The sequence below is a fragment of the Alosa sapidissima genome, chromosome 4 (assembly GCF_018492685.1).
Source record: "Alosa sapidissima isolate fAloSap1 chromosome 4, fAloSap1.pri, whole genome shotgun sequence".
NCBI classification, from domain to species: Eukaryota; Metazoa; Chordata; class Actinopteri; order Clupeiformes; family Clupeidae; genus Alosa; species Alosa sapidissima.
The window spans coordinates 25,831,231-25,848,536 of NC_055960.1; the positions used below are offsets into that span (position 1 = coordinate 25,831,231).

The 17,306-nt window shown below is 41.8% G+C and overlaps 3 protein-coding genes across 4 annotated transcripts in view; all 3 read left to right on the plus strand.

The window, feature by feature from the left end:
- igfbp6a (insulin-like growth factor binding protein 6a) overlaps window positions 1-2,561 on the plus strand; it is a 4,684-nt gene extending 2,123 nt beyond the window's left edge. The window contains exons 2-4 of the mRNA XM_042089525.1: window positions 1,105-1,139; window positions 1,235-1,354; window positions 1,613-2,561. Coding sequence (XP_041945459.1) covers window positions 1,105-1,139; window positions 1,235-1,354; window positions 1,613-1,726 — 269 coding nt within the window. The 3' untranslated portion in view covers window positions 1,727-2,561. The remainder of the gene's footprint in view (window positions 1-1,104; window positions 1,140-1,234; window positions 1,355-1,612) is intronic.
- Window positions 2,562-3,517: 956 nt separating this feature from the next.
- LOC121707685 (phosphatidylinositol 5-phosphate 4-kinase type-2 gamma-like) lies at window positions 3,518-13,336 on the plus strand. 2 transcript variants are annotated; one of them, XM_042090403.1, is made up of 10 exons: window positions 3,518-4,004; window positions 4,378-4,475; window positions 6,128-6,224; window positions 7,112-7,261; window positions 8,489-8,635; window positions 9,301-9,339; window positions 9,557-9,670; window positions 9,952-10,234; window positions 10,705-10,808; window positions 12,796-13,336. In XM_042090403.1, the coding sequence occupies exons 1-10, from the start codon at window positions 3,858-3,860 to the stop codon at window positions 12,874-12,876; spliced, it is 1,260 nt and encodes a 419-aa protein (XP_041946337.1). In that variant the 5' UTR covers window positions 3,518-3,857; the 3' UTR covers window positions 12,877-13,336. The 2 variants fall into 2 exon arrangements, with proteins under 2 accessions (XP_041946337.1, XP_041946338.1); XM_042090404.1 differs by having other exon boundaries at window positions 3,518-3,677.
- An 85-nt stretch (window positions 13,337-13,421) lies between these two features.
- Window positions 13,422-16,700, plus strand: LOC121707686 (G-protein coupled receptor 182-like). Its single transcript, XM_042090405.1, has 2 exons — window positions 13,422-13,984; window positions 14,569-16,700. Exon 2 carries the CDS (start codon window positions 14,572-14,574, stop codon window positions 15,655-15,657), a length of 1,086 nt encoding a protein of 361 aa, XP_041946339.1. The 5' UTR covers window positions 13,422-13,984; window positions 14,569-14,571; the 3' UTR covers window positions 15,658-16,700.
- Window positions 16,701-17,306: the final 606 nt, after the last annotated feature.

The following is a 17,306-nucleotide window of genomic DNA, read 5'->3' on the forward strand; positions in this document are numbered from 1 at the left end:
CTACAGTCCATTTCATAAGTATATGGTCTATTTCATCCAGAGCACAGCAGACTAGATGGGGTATATGTTTCCAATGAAGCTTTCTGTCAGATGACAGCTCTACTATGAGTTAGGCTATTTATGGACCGGTCATTTCGATGGAAGTGGCTTTTGTTGTGGGTGGGCCATGCTTGTGAGAGCAGACACACTAGTGGGCGTTTTTCAAACCAGAGACACTGGACTGGTGCCTCGCTGGAATGCTGAATTTGTACTTCGCTCAGGAAAAGAGTCCACCCTGTTTTACGACGCGGCAGCGCTTTGCTGTCTGTATCTGTCCTGCGCTATGACTGGGCACTCACAAGGACAGAGAGAGACAGAGATAGAAAGAGAGTGAGAGAGGGAGACAGAGACAGAGAGAGAGAGGGGAAGGGAGAGTGTAGAGAGTAGCTTTCTTAGCCTCTGCTCTTTGGTGGGTGACCTTTCAATATGTGACCGATTTGTTGGATTTGTATTGGCTGGACTTTCAGGAAAAGTAAAGAGTGTGTTGTGGAAATGGACATGAAGGAAAGGGATTCCTCACTCTTGACACATTTTTAATAGTACTGTTTGATGTGGGGTGAGAAGAGACAGTCACTAAACCACTGGCGGAAACGGTAATGACTCTGTAGACCTCAGTCTGAATCTGTTGTAAACAACCAAAACCTCAAAACCATCATGTAAGGTACTCAGAAGAGTTTCTGAGGACACTGCCAATACATCGCCTACACACTGAACACCTGTTGCTGTTAAGATATTTTTTATACAATATCCTCTCTAAATACAAATGTCATTATTTGGTACGTATCAAGATCCATCTGTATATCTGTTAGTGCTGGTGAAGTGGTAGGCCTAGCATGTCCAAACTAAACACAATTCATTATTGTCAATCAATGCGCTAGATCTGAAGCAGGTGTTCAGGGCGCATCATAGTGACAGAAACACATCTGTATTACAGTGTATTTGTGGGTAGAATGTCTCCACCTAGAGGTGAATAAGGGATGCTGCACACTGCAGTTGGCTGAAAATTCTGCTACTGGGATTTAAGTTTTATAATATGTTAATGTTTTTTTTGTTTCTTAACTTCAGCTTCCCAACCATCTACACCCATTGGTGATTTCCAGGTATGTTCCGATTTCCAGTGAACTTTTGAAAATTATTGAACATTGACACTCTTGCTGATGTGCCATGTCTTTGTGTGTCTTGTGTTTGATTTCAGGGTCCCTGCCGTAAACAGCTCAACTCAATTCTCCAAGGTCTGGAGCTAAAGATCATCCAGTCTGATCAGGCCATTTACATCCCCAACTGTGACCGGAGAGGTTTCTACAGAAAGAAGCAGGTTGGTGTCAGAGGTTGGAGTGACAGAAAACACTGTCAGTTAGCAGAGTTAAAATGTTATGTGAAAGTAAACATAAAGTGTTTATTAATTGTGCTGTCTGTCTTGTCTCTCTTTCTCTCTCTCTCTTTCTCCCTCTCTCTCCCTCTCTCCATCTCTCTCTCTCCCTCTCTCCCACTCTCCCTCTCTCTCCCTCTCTCTCCCACTCTCTCCCTCTCTCTCCCTCTCTCTCTCTCTCTATCTCTCTCTCTCTCTTCGTAGTGTCGCTCCTCAAGGGGCATGCAGCGTGGTCAGTGCTGGTGTGTGAGTGAAACCGGAGCAGCGATGCCGTCGAGAACAGCTGAAGACGGCACTGTTTCCTGCGACGGTGTGTGAGAAGGGATGTTCACCACAGAGCCCTTGAGTCCCTCAATCAAGAGTCTGTCTGTCTGTCTGTCTGTCTGGAGTTGTTTAGAGTTTGGGGTCCAGCTAAAAAACACAAACACAAGCACATAGCGATAGGCAAAGGACATCTGGCCTTCCCATGTGCAGGACTTCACTTCAGGTCATGAAGCCTGACAAGGTTTAAATGAGTTTTTGTCTCATCTTATCTTCCATTGGTTAGATGCACTTGTATATGACACTTTAATACATTTGTCTGCATAAATACAGTGTAAATATGTTTAGAGATACAAAACTAGCAAATGTATTTACTGAAAGGCCTCAGCAAAAGAGGTGAATTGACGCTAGAGGCCTTGAAATCAATTTGGTTTAAAATGTGTAAAAAACTGGAATCAAAGCACACTGCTAACAAATTGACAAACCACACTTAGAGAGACACACAGACGCTAAACCGTGAACTATTTCTGAATGTGTGCAAACCCCAACACTGATGTGTAGTTTAGGTTGAAGACAGATGCTACATAACCTGTGCCTTTTCTGCACCACAGCCTCCCAAAGCTTGCTATGGTGTCAAGACAAAGCAATCAATGCTCTTATCAAGATACTTTTGTATATTTACTTTTTTATAAGCCTATAAGTTAAATCGAATTATTTAACAAAACTTTGTATTTTTATAATATAATTTCATTATTATTTATCTCTTTTGTGTACCTTTTGTACTATGGTGAAATCCCACCTCACGGGGTTAAAACTTTAATGCCATTTGCAAGCTGATACCTGCTGAAAAAAGACTGATTTTTAAATAAATACACATTCTCATTTAAGTACATACCATGTGTGAGCCAATGTTTTGTAAAATAAACAAACATGATGACCACTGCACGTAGAACACATACTCTGTGAGGCCATACTGTATTATTCAAAGGAAACAGCCAACAGAAAAGGAAAAAAGACACAGTTCTTACTGTCTTTTTTCCTAGTGGGTCCGCTTATTTTTCCACTGTTTTAAGAGGCACAGATCCCTCTTCTCTTCTGAAGGCGTTATTGCATGCTTGTCTGTGAAGGGGGACACCTGGACAAAGGGAAACGTTGTTGAGAGGCAGACCAAGGCTGGAGCCAAGCAACAGTAATCTGAAAATCTCTCTCATATGACCCAGCTTGAGTGAACAGATTGTTGGCCCTGAGTGTTATCATGCTGGAGCTGAGGCCACAACTATTACCAATGACCACAAGTAACCATAGGAGCAGTGCAATGATCTTCTAAATATGAGCCATACATTTTTGCCATTTATATTACATGATACAGTGATGTCACACACATAATAATGTGCTCAGTGGAAATAAAAAGTCATCTTGCACAGTTCAAAATGTTAGGTGGAGGAATGGATTTCAGAAAATCTAATCAAGCTATTAAAGAAATGCAATAAAGTAGTGAGTGTAGTAGGGCATGCCCATCTCTCTCTCTCTCTCTCTCTCTCTCTCTCTCTCTCTCTCTCTGTGTTTGTGTGTTTGTGCATACGTGTGTATTGAGCCTATGCAAGTGTTAAGAGACCTAGAGAGAGAGGGAGAGAGAGGGAAGGAAAGAAAGAGGTCACATGAAAATCAACTGACCGCTGCCATCACAAATTGTCATTCCAGAGGCTTATGGGTAATAAACTGAAACTCTGCTCAAACGATCTAATGTGACGATGACGCGAACTCAGTCAGGGAATTGGTGAGGGTCCATTCATATTACGTTATTGACACCATTGGCCAGTCAAACTGGGCCATGTAGTGAACTTTTGGCCAGTCCCTCTTAACGCGCTTTGGCGCTGACGTCAATTAGCTGGCAGTGACTGCAAGTGTTTGGTTTTTGGATGGTGATGGAACAGCTGGAATTTAGCGGGATTCATAGTCCATTAATGAGAAAAGATTGAGAACATAATAGAACACACTCAAAGTTTAGGTAAGCTAAGTTTGCATCATGTCAAACTGGAAAATCGCTACAAGTGGTCGATAGGGAGGCACGCGCAAAGGAAACGTTCACCTGGTTGTTGTTGCGCACGGTACAGACGAAGACAGGTAGGCGCTAGACTTCTGTATCGGACACAGAGAAGTTCCGATATCGGGTTTAGTCAGCACGAAAATGTCCTCTCCTGGTAAGTCTGGTGGACCCGTGGTGAAGCTCGCTCGAACTAAAAGCAAAAAGAAGCATTTTGTGCATCAGAGGGTGGAGGTCTTCCGGGCAAGCAATCCTGTTCTGAGTATTTTCATGTGGGGCGTCAATCACGCGGTACGTGGACATCCTCTGTAGTCTTACTGATGTCGAGATGATGAGTTGATGATAACGATGGTGATGGTGATAGTGATGATGGTAGTAATCAAATTAAGATGAAACATTGTACATGCAATTTATAGTGTGTGTGTGTGTGTGTGCGTGTGTGTGAGAGAGAGAGGGAGAGAGAATGTGTGTGTGCGTGTGTGTGCCTCAGCCCTGTGTCATTGGTGTCATATTTTGTGAGCATGATCTCAAGTGTCTTGTCCATATCAATGTCCCTGTACATTGCAGCATGAGAGTCTCTATATGTTTGTATATGTGTATGACTGTATGTCCATCTTTGTCCAGCTATGCCTGTGTATGTTTACACTGTGTCCACACCTTGCAGATAAATGACCTGTCTCAGATACCTGTTCCTGTCATGTTACTGCCAGATGACTTCAAAGCCAACACCAAGATCAAAGTGAACAACCATCTCTTTAACAAGTGAGCCTCTCTCAGATCTGTCAGACCATCACAGGACAATGCTGTGTTCAACGTTACAGTGATATAACTCCCACCCTCATTCAATTCTGAAATGAGATACCTTTTTCAGATGTAGCACCATCACTGAGTTCATTTTTTATCTTTTCCCACATTAAAAACGATCTACAGACTATTCACTAGACACAACACCTCTGTTCGTCACAGTATAGCAGCAGGAAACAGGAGAGAATCTAGAGATAGCAGAGTAAAGTAATAGTTGGGTCAGATGTTTTACTGGAATTAACCAAATTTCTCAGAAAATAGACATTGATGCCCAGGATGACTGACGTCAGGCAAAATATTGCAAATGCACATGCATTTAGATACATTTTATTTGTGTTATGGTTATACCATTGGTTCTCCATGAAGCAGGCAGTAAATATGTAGCTTATTATGTAATAATATGTAAACCCAACTTAGGCTTTGCAAGATCCCTGAGGATGACCTAAGGAAAAAAAAGTATGGAATTCTATGCCCATATCAGACATTATCATTCTTTATAATGTAAAAATAGCAATTCCAGGTATTTTAAAGTTTGCACTGCCAAGTTTCCACACAGAGAGACTGAGGCAGCCTTGGAGCAGAGAGAGGCAAAAAACAGGGTGAGGTTACTCAGTGTCAGGTTAGACTTCACACAAACACAGGATGCTTCTGTATAAAGGAGAGCAAGAGAAAGAGAGACGGAGAGAGAGAGGAATGAGACAATTAGACCACCGATGACACATGTCCACTGAAAGGAATGTGGAAAGCTATTTTTTTCTCTGTGTTTGTGTGTGTGTTTGTGTGTGTGTGTGTGTGTGTGTGTGTGTGAGAGAGAGAGAGAGAGAGATACAGACAGAGGGAAATGTACATAGTGAGTATGGTTGTGAAAAAGTGAGCTGTGTGTGTGTGTGTGTGTGTGTGTGTGTGTGTGTGTGTTGAAGAGAATATTAAGAAAGCAATCAATTAATCAGGAGTGAAGCCACACTAATGTTGTTATTCTTTGTTTCATTGCACGGGCAAGAGGCTGAGATTTCTGTGGCTCGCATGGGATTTCTTCAATCCTTTAATCTGGTCTGGTATTTAGGTCCTGCCAAAAGACCTTTTGGGGGATTTCATACTGTCCAAACCACAAGGTTGCAACACTGGAAACCTCCAGTGTACTAGGGTTTCCTGAGATAGAACTCGTGAATGGATGGGCTTTTCTTGTAGGTAGTTGACTGTGTTGTTACCGATGGCAAAGTGTTTAATGTGTGGAACATAATATTGTTCATTTAACATACTATACTGATTTTCTGCCATTCTGCAATGGTTCAGTAATCCTGGATTTTCACACAAGGAGAGTTAAATTAACACGCTGTACTAATTACACATCCACCCAGTCAAGATGTAAACTGTTTCTTTGCCCTTATTATATAACCTGTACTGTAGCAAACTGTATTTTATTTATCAGATGCTTTCATCCATAACATCTTACATAATTATATCAACACGCATTGCATGGATAGATAGACATGAATGTTTTTGCATAGATAATGATCCATGACCCTGGTTTTCACCTTGCTCAACTAAACGAGCTACACCAGGAACAACAGGTCGTAAATATTATGCAATGACTCTTATTCTCTCTACAGGGAAAATCTCCCCGGCCACTTCAAGTTCAAAGAATACTGCCCGCAGGTATTTCGAAACCTCCGTGAGCGATTTGGCATCGAAGATCTGGACTACCAGGTGTGAACTTGCCATCCGTTTTATTTTATTCTTTTTTCTGTGGTTAAGTGCACACACACACACACACACACACACACACACACACACACACACACACACAAACCATGTTGATAGTTCATACTGAAGTATTGACACTGTGGCAGCCAGTATGAAGTACGTATGTGACCAACGGCCTACCCACCCAGCCTCATTTGAATGGGCATTTGCATATTGACAAGGGCAGCCAACGACTCTCTTTCAGCACATGCTCTCTAGAAATCTTCTTTCAGAGCCTGTGTACTGTAGCCAATATTGGAACAGGGGTCTAAAGATGACCTCATGTAGACGAACGAGGAGGCCTATGAGGCTGACGGACATGTGTTTATGCTTTGAGAGGGCTGAATGGTTATTGAAGGAGAAATCCAGCAATTTTTCACATAGATCTCTGTTTCGCGAGGTCACTGAGTACTGTCATTATGAAAAAAATGAATTGTTTAAAATTATGCCCCCAGAGTGTAGCACTGTAGCTGTCTGGCTGCTCTAGCTGTTTTTTCCTCCATACCAACAGTACTCAGTTACCTCGAGAAACAGATCTATGTAAAAAAATGCCAGACTTTTCCTTTAAGTCAGCCTATAGTCAGTCAAGTACAGCATCTTTAGTCTGTACACAAAAGTGTTATAATATTTCTGTTGTATTCCATTTGTCATCCAATATGGTCCCAGTCACTGTATCCCAGTGGTACTCCACCCTCCACCCTGCTTTGTATTTGACTTCTTTACGGCATTATGTTTCCACATTCTTGTTCTCTGGAGAGACATTACTGCACATAAGATCTCTTACTGTGAGTGTGAGTGTGTGTGAAGTGCCAAAGGGCTCTAAACTCTTGTGCTTTGTGGTGTTTCTGTAGGCCTCCCTGGTGCGTAGCCCCCCGGTGCAGGCTGCCGACACGCAGGAGGAGGGTCTGCTGCTCTCCTCCTACGACCGCACTCTCATCGTCAAGCAAATCTCCAGCGAGGAGGTGGAGGACATGCTCAACATCCTCTCCCAGTACCACGAGGTGGGCCACAAGCCTCCAGTACCCAAATGGCCTGGGGAGAGCAGAGCGTATCCAGAGCAAGCCTTTGTCATGCATCCCATGCAGCCTTATGTCACTGATTTAGTAACCTTAAAGCAACACCAAAGCACTTTTCCTCTGTAGTACACAAGCTATTTGTTTATCCAGCACCAGCTTTGGAAATAACGATGTCCACAGACAAGGTAGAGTATGTTGCATGATTTTATGAAAGTATGATGCATTGTGACATCAGAAGCAAGTCAAATTTGTAGTTTCTTATGTCTCATTCCATCGAACTAGGTCCGCTACCCGATCTGGCCAACTTGCCGATAGAGGGTCGCGAAGCAAATGCAGAAGTGCCGTTCACCCTGTTACGAGTTGATGAACCACTGAAACGATTTCGGAAACGTTATTTTAGGGTACAAAAAACTCTTTGGTGTTGCTTTAAAAAGGCTTTGGTGTAGATCTAGCATGTTGTATATTATGATCTACTGGTCTAACCCAGGCCAATTCAACTGTACACTTAATTACCTGGGATAAATTAATTAGCATTGGACCGATGTTTGGTGATATTTCCAGTTAAGCAAGCTGACATGTAGCTGTAATGTTATATGACATGTGAGATATGTTCCTGTTCTTGTTCCTGGTTAAGCTATCCATTCAGATCAGCTTTCTGTTTCCAGAACCAGGAACAAATTTGAAGTCATGGACTAAGAACAACCACAGATATCCACATAATCTTTAACCAAAAAACAGTGTTTGCAATATGACACCTTATCTGAGTTAGGAAGCATGGAAGCATCAAGAATTTGAATGAATTTTGAATTTTCAACTGCCATTCTTCCAGATAGTGTAAAGGATATATCACACCTTTTCTGTCAGTGATTAAGTGTTTACAAACAATGTTAGCAGAACAACATACAATATGCTATTATACAATAAGTAAGGATATTGGGGACATTAGGGGTTTCATCTAGACAGACAACAGACAACCTTTTTCATATGAATGGCATATTCCTGGAAAGAGACCATCTTAGTTCTTGTAAATGTGTACGTGGAGGGATTCATTGCTGATCCACAGATCCGCAGATCCAACCGATTGTGAAGAGTGCTTTAGGGTCCATGTTTGGAAAGGTTTTGAAAATGTTAAAAGATCTCTATTTTTATGAAAAAAGAAGAAAAAAAAGATGATTATTCTCTATCCTCCCCTCCCCACTCCCCATCTCTCAGCACATAGTAACATGTCATGGCAGCACGTTACTCCCCCAGTTTCTGGGCCTGTACCGCATCACAGTGGAGAGCGAGGACACCTACCTCATGGTCATGAGGAACATGTTCAGCCACAGGCTCATGGTTCACAGGAAATACGACCTCAAGGTACTGTTGGACAACTGGGTGTGGGGTTGCCATGTTTGACAGTCAAACAGACAGACAGACAGGCACACACACACACACTTAAGAAGAAGCACAAATATGTATTTACTTAGAACCACAGGCAAAGACAAGCCATTATGGTGCATTAGGCTCACAAAGTCAACATGCTTGTGCCAACAGACACCGTGAATAATCAATCAAATGCTGTAAATATAGACAGATAAAATAGGAGGTCGCAGCAGTGCAGTGGCGTGCCATGCGTGCTTTGAAGATGCAGTGGCGTGCTTTAAACCTGTGTCAACATGGTATCATGGCGTCAGCTGGATAAGTGGAGGTTTAATTGTGCAATCAGTCATGTGTACTGACTCAAGTGTATGGTGTCATGACAAGTGGACGGACCATTCAGAAGTTAAAAGTTCAGCTGTGACTGCACTCTCATGTTAGTTCTTTTGAACACTAGGGGGCATTATGGTGACAAGATAGCAAAACGCAGCATATTGGTACCATACATCCCCTCATCTTGACCACACCAACCAGGATTTCTTTGCCAGGATTAAACAGGGCAACATTTTATGTTAGAATTTTGTTTAGCATCGATGAAGCTCTGCATCTCAACTGCATCAGGAGACTAACAGCTGTGCTAATAAAAGGCCACTTATCTTTTGAAGGGCTCGCTGGTGTCACGTGAAGCAAGCGATAAAGAGAAGGTACGAGTTCTGTTGTCATCAAAAGGGAACTTATAAACTTCCCTAACATAGCATAATTACACTATCACACTAACCCTGACACAGCATAATTACACTATCACACTAACCCTGACACAGCATAATTACATTATAAACAGATGAATTGTGCTGTGCAATCAAAGAATCTTGGTCCAGTCCTGCATAATATTGTGTCTTGATTCCGTCTTACTGTACATAGGTGAAAGAGCTTCCCACATACAAAGATGTGGATTTCCGTAACAACATGCAGAAGGTGTTTGTGAGTGAGGAGCAGAAGGAAAAGATCATGGAGAAGCTGAACAGAGATGTAGAGGTGAGGGGATGGTGACAGAATGGTGTGCAGCATGCAGGCATAGGCATACAGCTTCTTGTTAGCTTGCCTGTGTGTGTGTGTGCGTGTGTTGGTGCGTGCGTCCATGAGTGCGTGCGTGCGTGCACATGTGTTTCAGCGAATTCATTGAAATGTGTGTGTGAGTGTGTGTTTATATATTAATTTGCGTGTGTGTGTGTGTGTTTATGTGTTTGAATAAGTGTATTTACATATTCATTTGTGTGTGGGTGTGTGTGTGTGTGTGTGTGTGTTTGTGTGTGCAGTTCCTGGTGCGGTTAAGGATTATGGACTATAGCCTGCTTCTGGGGATCCATGACGTGCGGCGGTATGAGCGAGAGGAGGAGGAACAGGAGTCCTCCTCCTTTGAGGAGGGAGAGGAGGTGCAGAATGGGATTCCCCAGGCGACCCCTGGACAACCACACCCAGCCAGCGGCTCCTATGGCACCTCCCCTGAAGGCATTGCGGGGTACATGAACTCCTTTAAGCCCTTTGGCCCTGGGGAGTTTGACCCCTACGTAGACGTGTATGCCATTCAGAGTGATGTTGGTGAGTGAGTGACACTTCATTTTTAACTAGTTATAACCCAACAGAACAGATGGCTGGTAGCTCTAGTTGCAGATGTATATCCACGGTATTGGGATATCCTTAGGTAAGGGGGATCAATCCATTTAAAAAAAGAGATCAATTAAGGCACTCCAAAAACGGCGACAGCGAGGAAGGGATATGGATACATTTTAAAAGCCTTTATTGTAACCGGCTACTTCATATTAAAAGCAAACATGTTTCGACCTAACGCAGCGGTCTGATGAAGAATTTATCCAAATTCCTTCCTCGCTGTCAGCGTTTTTGGAGTGCCTGGATTGATTTCTTTCTTCAGTTATAATACTAATACTACCGGTAATATAAATACTAATTGTATGTATGTATGTATGTATTTATCTATCTATCTATCTATCTGTCTATCTGTCTATCTATCTATCTATCTATCTATCTATCTATCTATCGAAAATGTTCAGGTGCTCCCCAGCGGGAGGTCTACTTCATGGGTCTGATTGATGTGCTGACGCAGTATGACACCAAGAAGAAAGCAGCGCATGCCGCAAAAACAGTCAAACATGGGGTAGGCATAGTGTTTAACTACTAACATCAACAGAGGTATGTCTGTAACTCCACACAGAAAATGTTCAACAGCATATCAGCAGTAAATACCCACTCAGCAACATGATCAGAGCTGGAATTATGTTCAGAAATAAATACCTACTTAGCAACATGATCAGAGCTGGAATTATGTTCAGAAATATGACATACAAATCATCACATATCACAGCGTATAGCATAGCATAGCATAATTGTGGTAGGCAGATGGTATAGTATTGGATAGGATAGGATTGGATAGGATAGGCTAGCTAGCATATTAGGGCATGGTATAATAAATGGTATTAGAAATGTATGTGTGATTACATTATTTTTCCTCCATTGTATTTGCACCATTTTCACATTCAATAGGGCTTATTCGCAAACACCGCCGCGGCCATATTGTTGACATTCCAGTTCTATAGGCTATTCTATGTAATTGCTGTAGCACGTAGATTTAAGCTGAGCAGAGCACAGTAGCCTACAGGCTTCATCTCGTCAATATCAAGAGTAGATTAAATTAATTGTTGTGGACCCATATCTAATAGACTCAATATCATTAAGTAAAGATTTGTCATTATTGTCTGCTGTAACTTACCCCGATATTTATAGCATAACTGTCTTGTTCATACATCGGCACACGTGGCAGCTGAATGCGTTCGAGTCGCACATCGTTTAAACATGCATGATCGCAGAGAATAAAGCTGCATCTCATTGGACTGAAATTGTATCTTGCGTTTGCCTGTTGCTCACAACCTACAGCCAAGGACTTTGCTAAAGTAGTTTAAAGTGGGTTAGCCAGTGATTGTTCTAGTCTGATATCTATGCAACTGTATGGTCTGGATACAGAAAATTATCTACTGATATCTTTCTCCACTGAGTTTGTTCCTATTTGCCATTTGCCGGGCTTACACTGCATGCATAGCCTAAGACGAGCTGAGAATGGCGCATTATGCTATTTCAAACTGAAATAGGTGGAAATATATGGAAAAAGGTAACGATAAAGCACATGGATTTGTTTACAAGCTAGCAAAACGGTTAGCATAAGTTCGGCAGACAATGTGGATGTTACAAGGTAAGAAACACGATTTAAAATGAGTTTCTTGTTTCTCACTAGCTAGCTCTAGGCCTACTCTTTCCGGGACGGTAGTCTCAATGTTGCAAGGTTGGTTTTTTCCGCCTGCTAGGGGCAGCGGGAAAAGTCACCATTTTCACTGGAACAGGTCATTTAACCATCCAAATGATTTCTAAACGGGTTTATTACGTTGAAATAGTTGCCAAGTTCCCCTTTAAAGATTGGCGTCTATCGTGCTCTCTCCCACTGATCACTCTAAAGTTGCTCGGGCAAGCAAAACGATGCTTTAAAAACATCTTTCCGTTTGAAGGGCATGGTAGCAACAGGACAACAGTAAAGAGACGGACAAGTCTGGGGCTAATGTTATGAGAGTAATAAAATATGGGATATTTTACGGGAAAATGTTAAAACAGCTGGAAAAAAGTTGACAGGTAGGCCTATGTACCTATGTTGTACCTATGTAGGCCTATGTTAGTGACAGTGGGTGACTCTAGGGCTCTTTGCTGTTGTTAGAACGGCCTGTATTGCTGTGGTTAAAACGGCCTGCAGCCTATTGCACAACATAGGCCTACCATCACGTTACATTTTGTACAAATAATTAAATAGCCTACAGCGATAATGCCGGCGCTGTCGCGCTTGTCAATTGACAGCTGCATTGAATAGACCTACCTATGCATTTTCTACATCAACAAAATGGCCGCTGCGAACGTTATTACCTGATTATTACGTAGATCGAATATGCCTAATTAGTTAATATGTTCTTCTGCTGTTCTGTGTTATACTGTGCTTTATCTGACCTATACAAGACCCATGACTTTACAGTAGCCTAACTGGGGCATGTTTTGGTCTTTGATTGTTTTAGTTAGTTACAAGTCCATATGTATCTTGTCACGTCTAGGCTGGGGCAGAGATCTCCACAGTCCACCCTGAACAGTATGCCAAACGCTTCCGGGAATTCATCGCCAACATTTTCGCCTGAGTGCTATTGTTGCACACTCCAGTTTGCCTACAACAACCACTCTATTTATTGACTGAAAATGACTGCATTACATAACATGTGATTCATCCACTGTATTGTCATATTCCATTGAACACTTTGCATGAAGTGCAATTGATGTTTTAAACTTTAATGTAATTCTAATGATGTTTATAGTTGTTAAAGACTACATTCTAAAGCTACACCTGTCCTGTAATATGATGTATGTTTAAGACATAAGACACATGTTTAAGGGTTAGAGTAAGGTGACGGTTATGTCAAGGGCTCGAGCAGGAGCTAGTGTGAAGCTGGAATAAGATTCAGGTGATGCCTGTGCCTTAAATTGTGGTTATGAGTGTCATGTCTTTATGAGATGTATTTATAATGTATAGAGGAATGTTTGAAGATGTCTGAAATTGAATATCAAAATAAAACCATATCCTTGTCTTAGATTTTGAATGTCTCTAAGTAATATCTCAGTTTGCTTGCAGAAATGCATTAATCCAATACTCCGGTGTTAGAAATCCAAAAGTAAGGCTGAACGCTGAAGCTTATGGTTATGGTTATATAGCTATACATACTTAGTGCTGTTGTTTCTGGTTTGTTGTAATTTAACTAGGCCTAATATATAGTGGTTTACAACATCTTATTTGCTATTGGCTATTGGGATCGCTTTTGCTTTTTGGTAGTTGGAAAGTGTCAAATCATTTCCTTTTTGCCTGGTCTCCACAGTCTTCCCCAAAGACCCCTCACATCCTGAGCCACATCCTACCAGTGAGCTTCCCTGGTCAGCCAATCTGACTCCTAAGCCCTGAGTGCAACCGCTCTGCTTCTCTCATCTTTGCCACATTTGACAGAGAAGCCTGAGAGGACGCAAACAACGCTTCATGGAACAGCCAACTTAGAATTATCGTCAAGGACATTTTCTATGACAACAAGTGAATAATATCATCAAAATACATACATAGGGCACAAAGAAGAATCCTCAGAAACTTAAAAAAGGGGTAGATTCTATGAGTATAAATACCCATAGAATTGGCCAGTAGATCATTAGTAGATCTCTGAACTCTACATATTCTTCTTCACAGAGAAAGCACAGTGTTACAAGCTGGTGAGTAAGAGTGATAAGGATAATATTGCTAATGATAATGAGAATATTGTGTTACACTTTATAGTAAAACTATGGTAACACTTTATAGTGGCATGACCTTATGCTATATGGCTATATAGGTACAGTGCGCTAAATACCTAGTGTATGAATTGGATAGCAGTACACTAATATATTTGTGCTGATATGCAAATGTAGGATCGGGTTTAATAATGTGCTATTACTCACTGAAAAATACTACAGTATTTGTAATGGTAGAATAATAATAGAATAATATTATGAGGGCTCTTTAATATAGTGTGACCAATAATGTTTTCTTACTTTATAATTGAACATATCTAATGTAGATGCTTATAGATGCCGTTGTAGATGTTTGTGCTGAAAGGACCAATTTCATTGATTGGTTTAGCCACATGTTGGCTACCGAATGACTGTATTTGACTATTTGCTTATTTAATTTGAGAGAAAAAATAAGCTCCAAGGCACTCTTCTTTTGCAAAAATATAAACATAAAAATTATTTAATATTTAATTTGAAGTTTGAGTTGGCAAATGTATTAAGTATATCTAATTTGTCTTTCAAACCAGACAATGTTTGACAGCAATGAAACTATTTGGGACGTCTTCTTCCACTGCTCCGTGGAGCTGGACTACAAGTCCAGGCACATTGTCCTCTTCTTCGTCTACCTCATCGCCTTCATGGTGGGCCTGGCAGCCAACAGCGTGGTGGTGTGGGTCAACTGGCAGAGGCGGCACTCGCGCAGCACCGACGTCTTCTGCACGCTCAACATCTGCATCTCGCACCTGATGGTGATGACGGTCATGCCCATCTTCCTGCTGGAGGTCATGATGGATTACGTGTGGATGTGGGGCCAGTTCCTCTGCCGCTTCACCACCTTCATCTATGAGTTCAACTACTACAGCACCTCCTTCTTCCTGGCGTACATGTCAGTGGAGCGCTACCTGGCGCTCACCCGAGCCAGCGTTGCCACAGCAACGCCTCCGAGACCCTGGGGCCCGGCAGAGAAGCGGCGTCGGGTGCTCATCTGCGCCGGGTTCTGGACCTTCGCCTTGCTGCTGACGCCGCTGCTAGTGTCCAACGTCCAGCTGGTAGAGTACCACTCGCCCGGCTGCTACCTCGCGCCGGAGAAGGACTACGTCACCTGGGTGGTGGTCATCACCATGACCTCCATGATCTTCCAGTTTCTGATCCCTGGGGCTATCATCATCACCTGCAACTGGCTTACTGTGCAGGCCCTGAAGAAGTCGCCGGAGCTTCAGGCATCCTACAACGTGGACACAAAGATGTTTCACTTCTACTCAGCAGCATTCGTTGTGTGCTGGCTACCATATCATCTCGTCAATCTTTTAATAATGGTGGACGACCTTAACCCACTTATACTAAACTGTGACACCACAAACGTGGTATACTTCTCCCTCAACGTGCTGTTTTCCTTCACCCACCTCCACTACATCGCCAACCCGGTCCTCTACAACTTCCTGAGCCCCAGCTTCCGCAGAAGCCTCCTGAGAGCGGTGGCCCGCTACGTGAGAAAGGAGGCGATGGCAATCCCTGTGGAGGACGGTGTAGAGGCCGAAGGAAAAAACAAGCCCAAAAACACTAGCCTGAGAAAGATGAGCAACGCCAGCACCAGTCAGTCAGACATAGACTCTTAAAGTTATAACACAAATCTAATGGGAAGAAGGTGAATAAGCAAGGAGTTGAAAGAAAATAAAAATAGTCCTTGAACAAAAAGACAAGTAGGTCTACTAGTAAGAACATGTAATGTGGGACTGAGATAAACTCAATCTATTCAGTCTTCATTATCCACCAATTAAAGATGTTAACATGTTTCCACGGTTGAATGCTATTGTGATAGCAATCAGTGTGTCTTCTATCTGTTACCTGACCTATTTCAGTGTACTATTTTGTTATGGTTGTAAGATGCTGCGAAATCAAACAGATAGGTAACACTACCTTCTGTTTGCTACTAGCTGAATACACTATCTTAATGGTCGGTTATAATCTGACCTTTTATCTGTAATGATATAACTTTATTTTCACATTTGTTTGAAATACATTGCCCTGTCCTTTTGCCTTTCACTCTATACATTATATCAAAACAATTTGGAAAAATTGTTTTCTTGGACGTCTTTTGGGCCCCCACTGTCGACTTCAAGGCTTGAAGGCGACGGTGGGGGCCCAAAACACCATTAAGCGTGGACAACGCTGACCTAGTCTTAATATAACTTTTCTTCTTTTAATTTTCTAATTCTCTCAGTTCCATGCAGTCTTAAATGCAAGTGTAATGTTATATATAATACCACTTGAGCACTGTAATATATGCAACAAAGTACTCCAACACATAGCACATGAAATCTGAATGGAAACCAAATAAGATATGTCATTTAAAAGTCAAGTAGTAGTCCTGCCATTTAGGACATGGCCACACAGGCCCTGTTTGGAGTCTTGTGCCCCAACAGAGTGGGAATGCTTCCAGGAAGTAACTGTTTCCTGCTCTTTAGCTGTGTCAGCTTTAATATCCTCACAACTGTGTGACAGTTTGTGATGAAGTGTGCACTTTCTTTTCTGTTTCTGTTGAAGTTGATAAAAAAAAAAATGTGTGTGTGTGCATGTGCTGTACCTCATGAGTCACTTTGGATACAACCATCTGCCAAATGAGTATAACTGTAAATGTAATTAAACTCCTTCACTTCTACAGTGTCACCAGTATGAAAGCTAGCAAAAATGTTATGGTGTGTAGCTGGTCTGTACAGTGAGGACCACCTTTCATATAAGCATTTATTTTGCCTTTTAAAGTCATATTTCGGGGTTGTATTTCAGTGTAATATTTCGCTGAGAGATGCATTAGAGGTTAAGGAATGTATTTGTGGTCAAATTAGAAAAATTCTATTTTAGGATTTATTTTTATCCCCTCTCCTTTCAAATCGCTCATTTTGTCATGCACGCCCCATACGTGGATCACACTATTCACAGTCAACCTAAAAAAAGATTTAAATGAACATAACTCATTTGTTTCTGAAAAATTTACTCCCTTGATCCTAAAGCTTTAACATATTCAAATATACATAGTTGTCAGGGTATACATTTGCCAGTATTGGCTGCACTAACCTACTGATTCAGTGTTTTACATGGGTTGTGTCTTGTGGTAGGTAGATGCAGTTAAATATGGGTATGCTGGTTAATGGAGTATGGTCAGAGTAACCATGGACAAGTCCATTTAAAAAGAGACTTAACAGACCTACTTAACTTTTTACATCCCACCATTTAAGATTTCTTGCCCAACTCGGTTGTTCATCTTCCT

Bases quoted from the DNA above. Each gene is read 5' to 3' on its own strand.
- LOC121707685 (XM_042090403.1), top strand. From the start codon at position 3,858: ATGTCCTCTCCTGGTAAGTCTGGTGGACCCGTGGTGAAGCTCGCTCGA. The intron at 9,340-9,556 runs GTACGAGTTCTG...TACTGTACATAG, and splicing joins AAGCAAGCGATAAAGAGAAG to GTGAAAGAGCTTCCCACATA. The intron at 9,671-9,951 runs GTGAGGGGATGG...TTGTGTGTGCAG, and splicing joins AGCTGAACAGAGATGTAGAG to TTCCTGGTGCGGTTAAGGAT.
- LOC121707686 (XM_042090405.1), top strand. From the start codon at position 14,572: ATGTTTGACAGCAATGAAACTATTTGGGACGTCTTCTTCCACTGCTCC.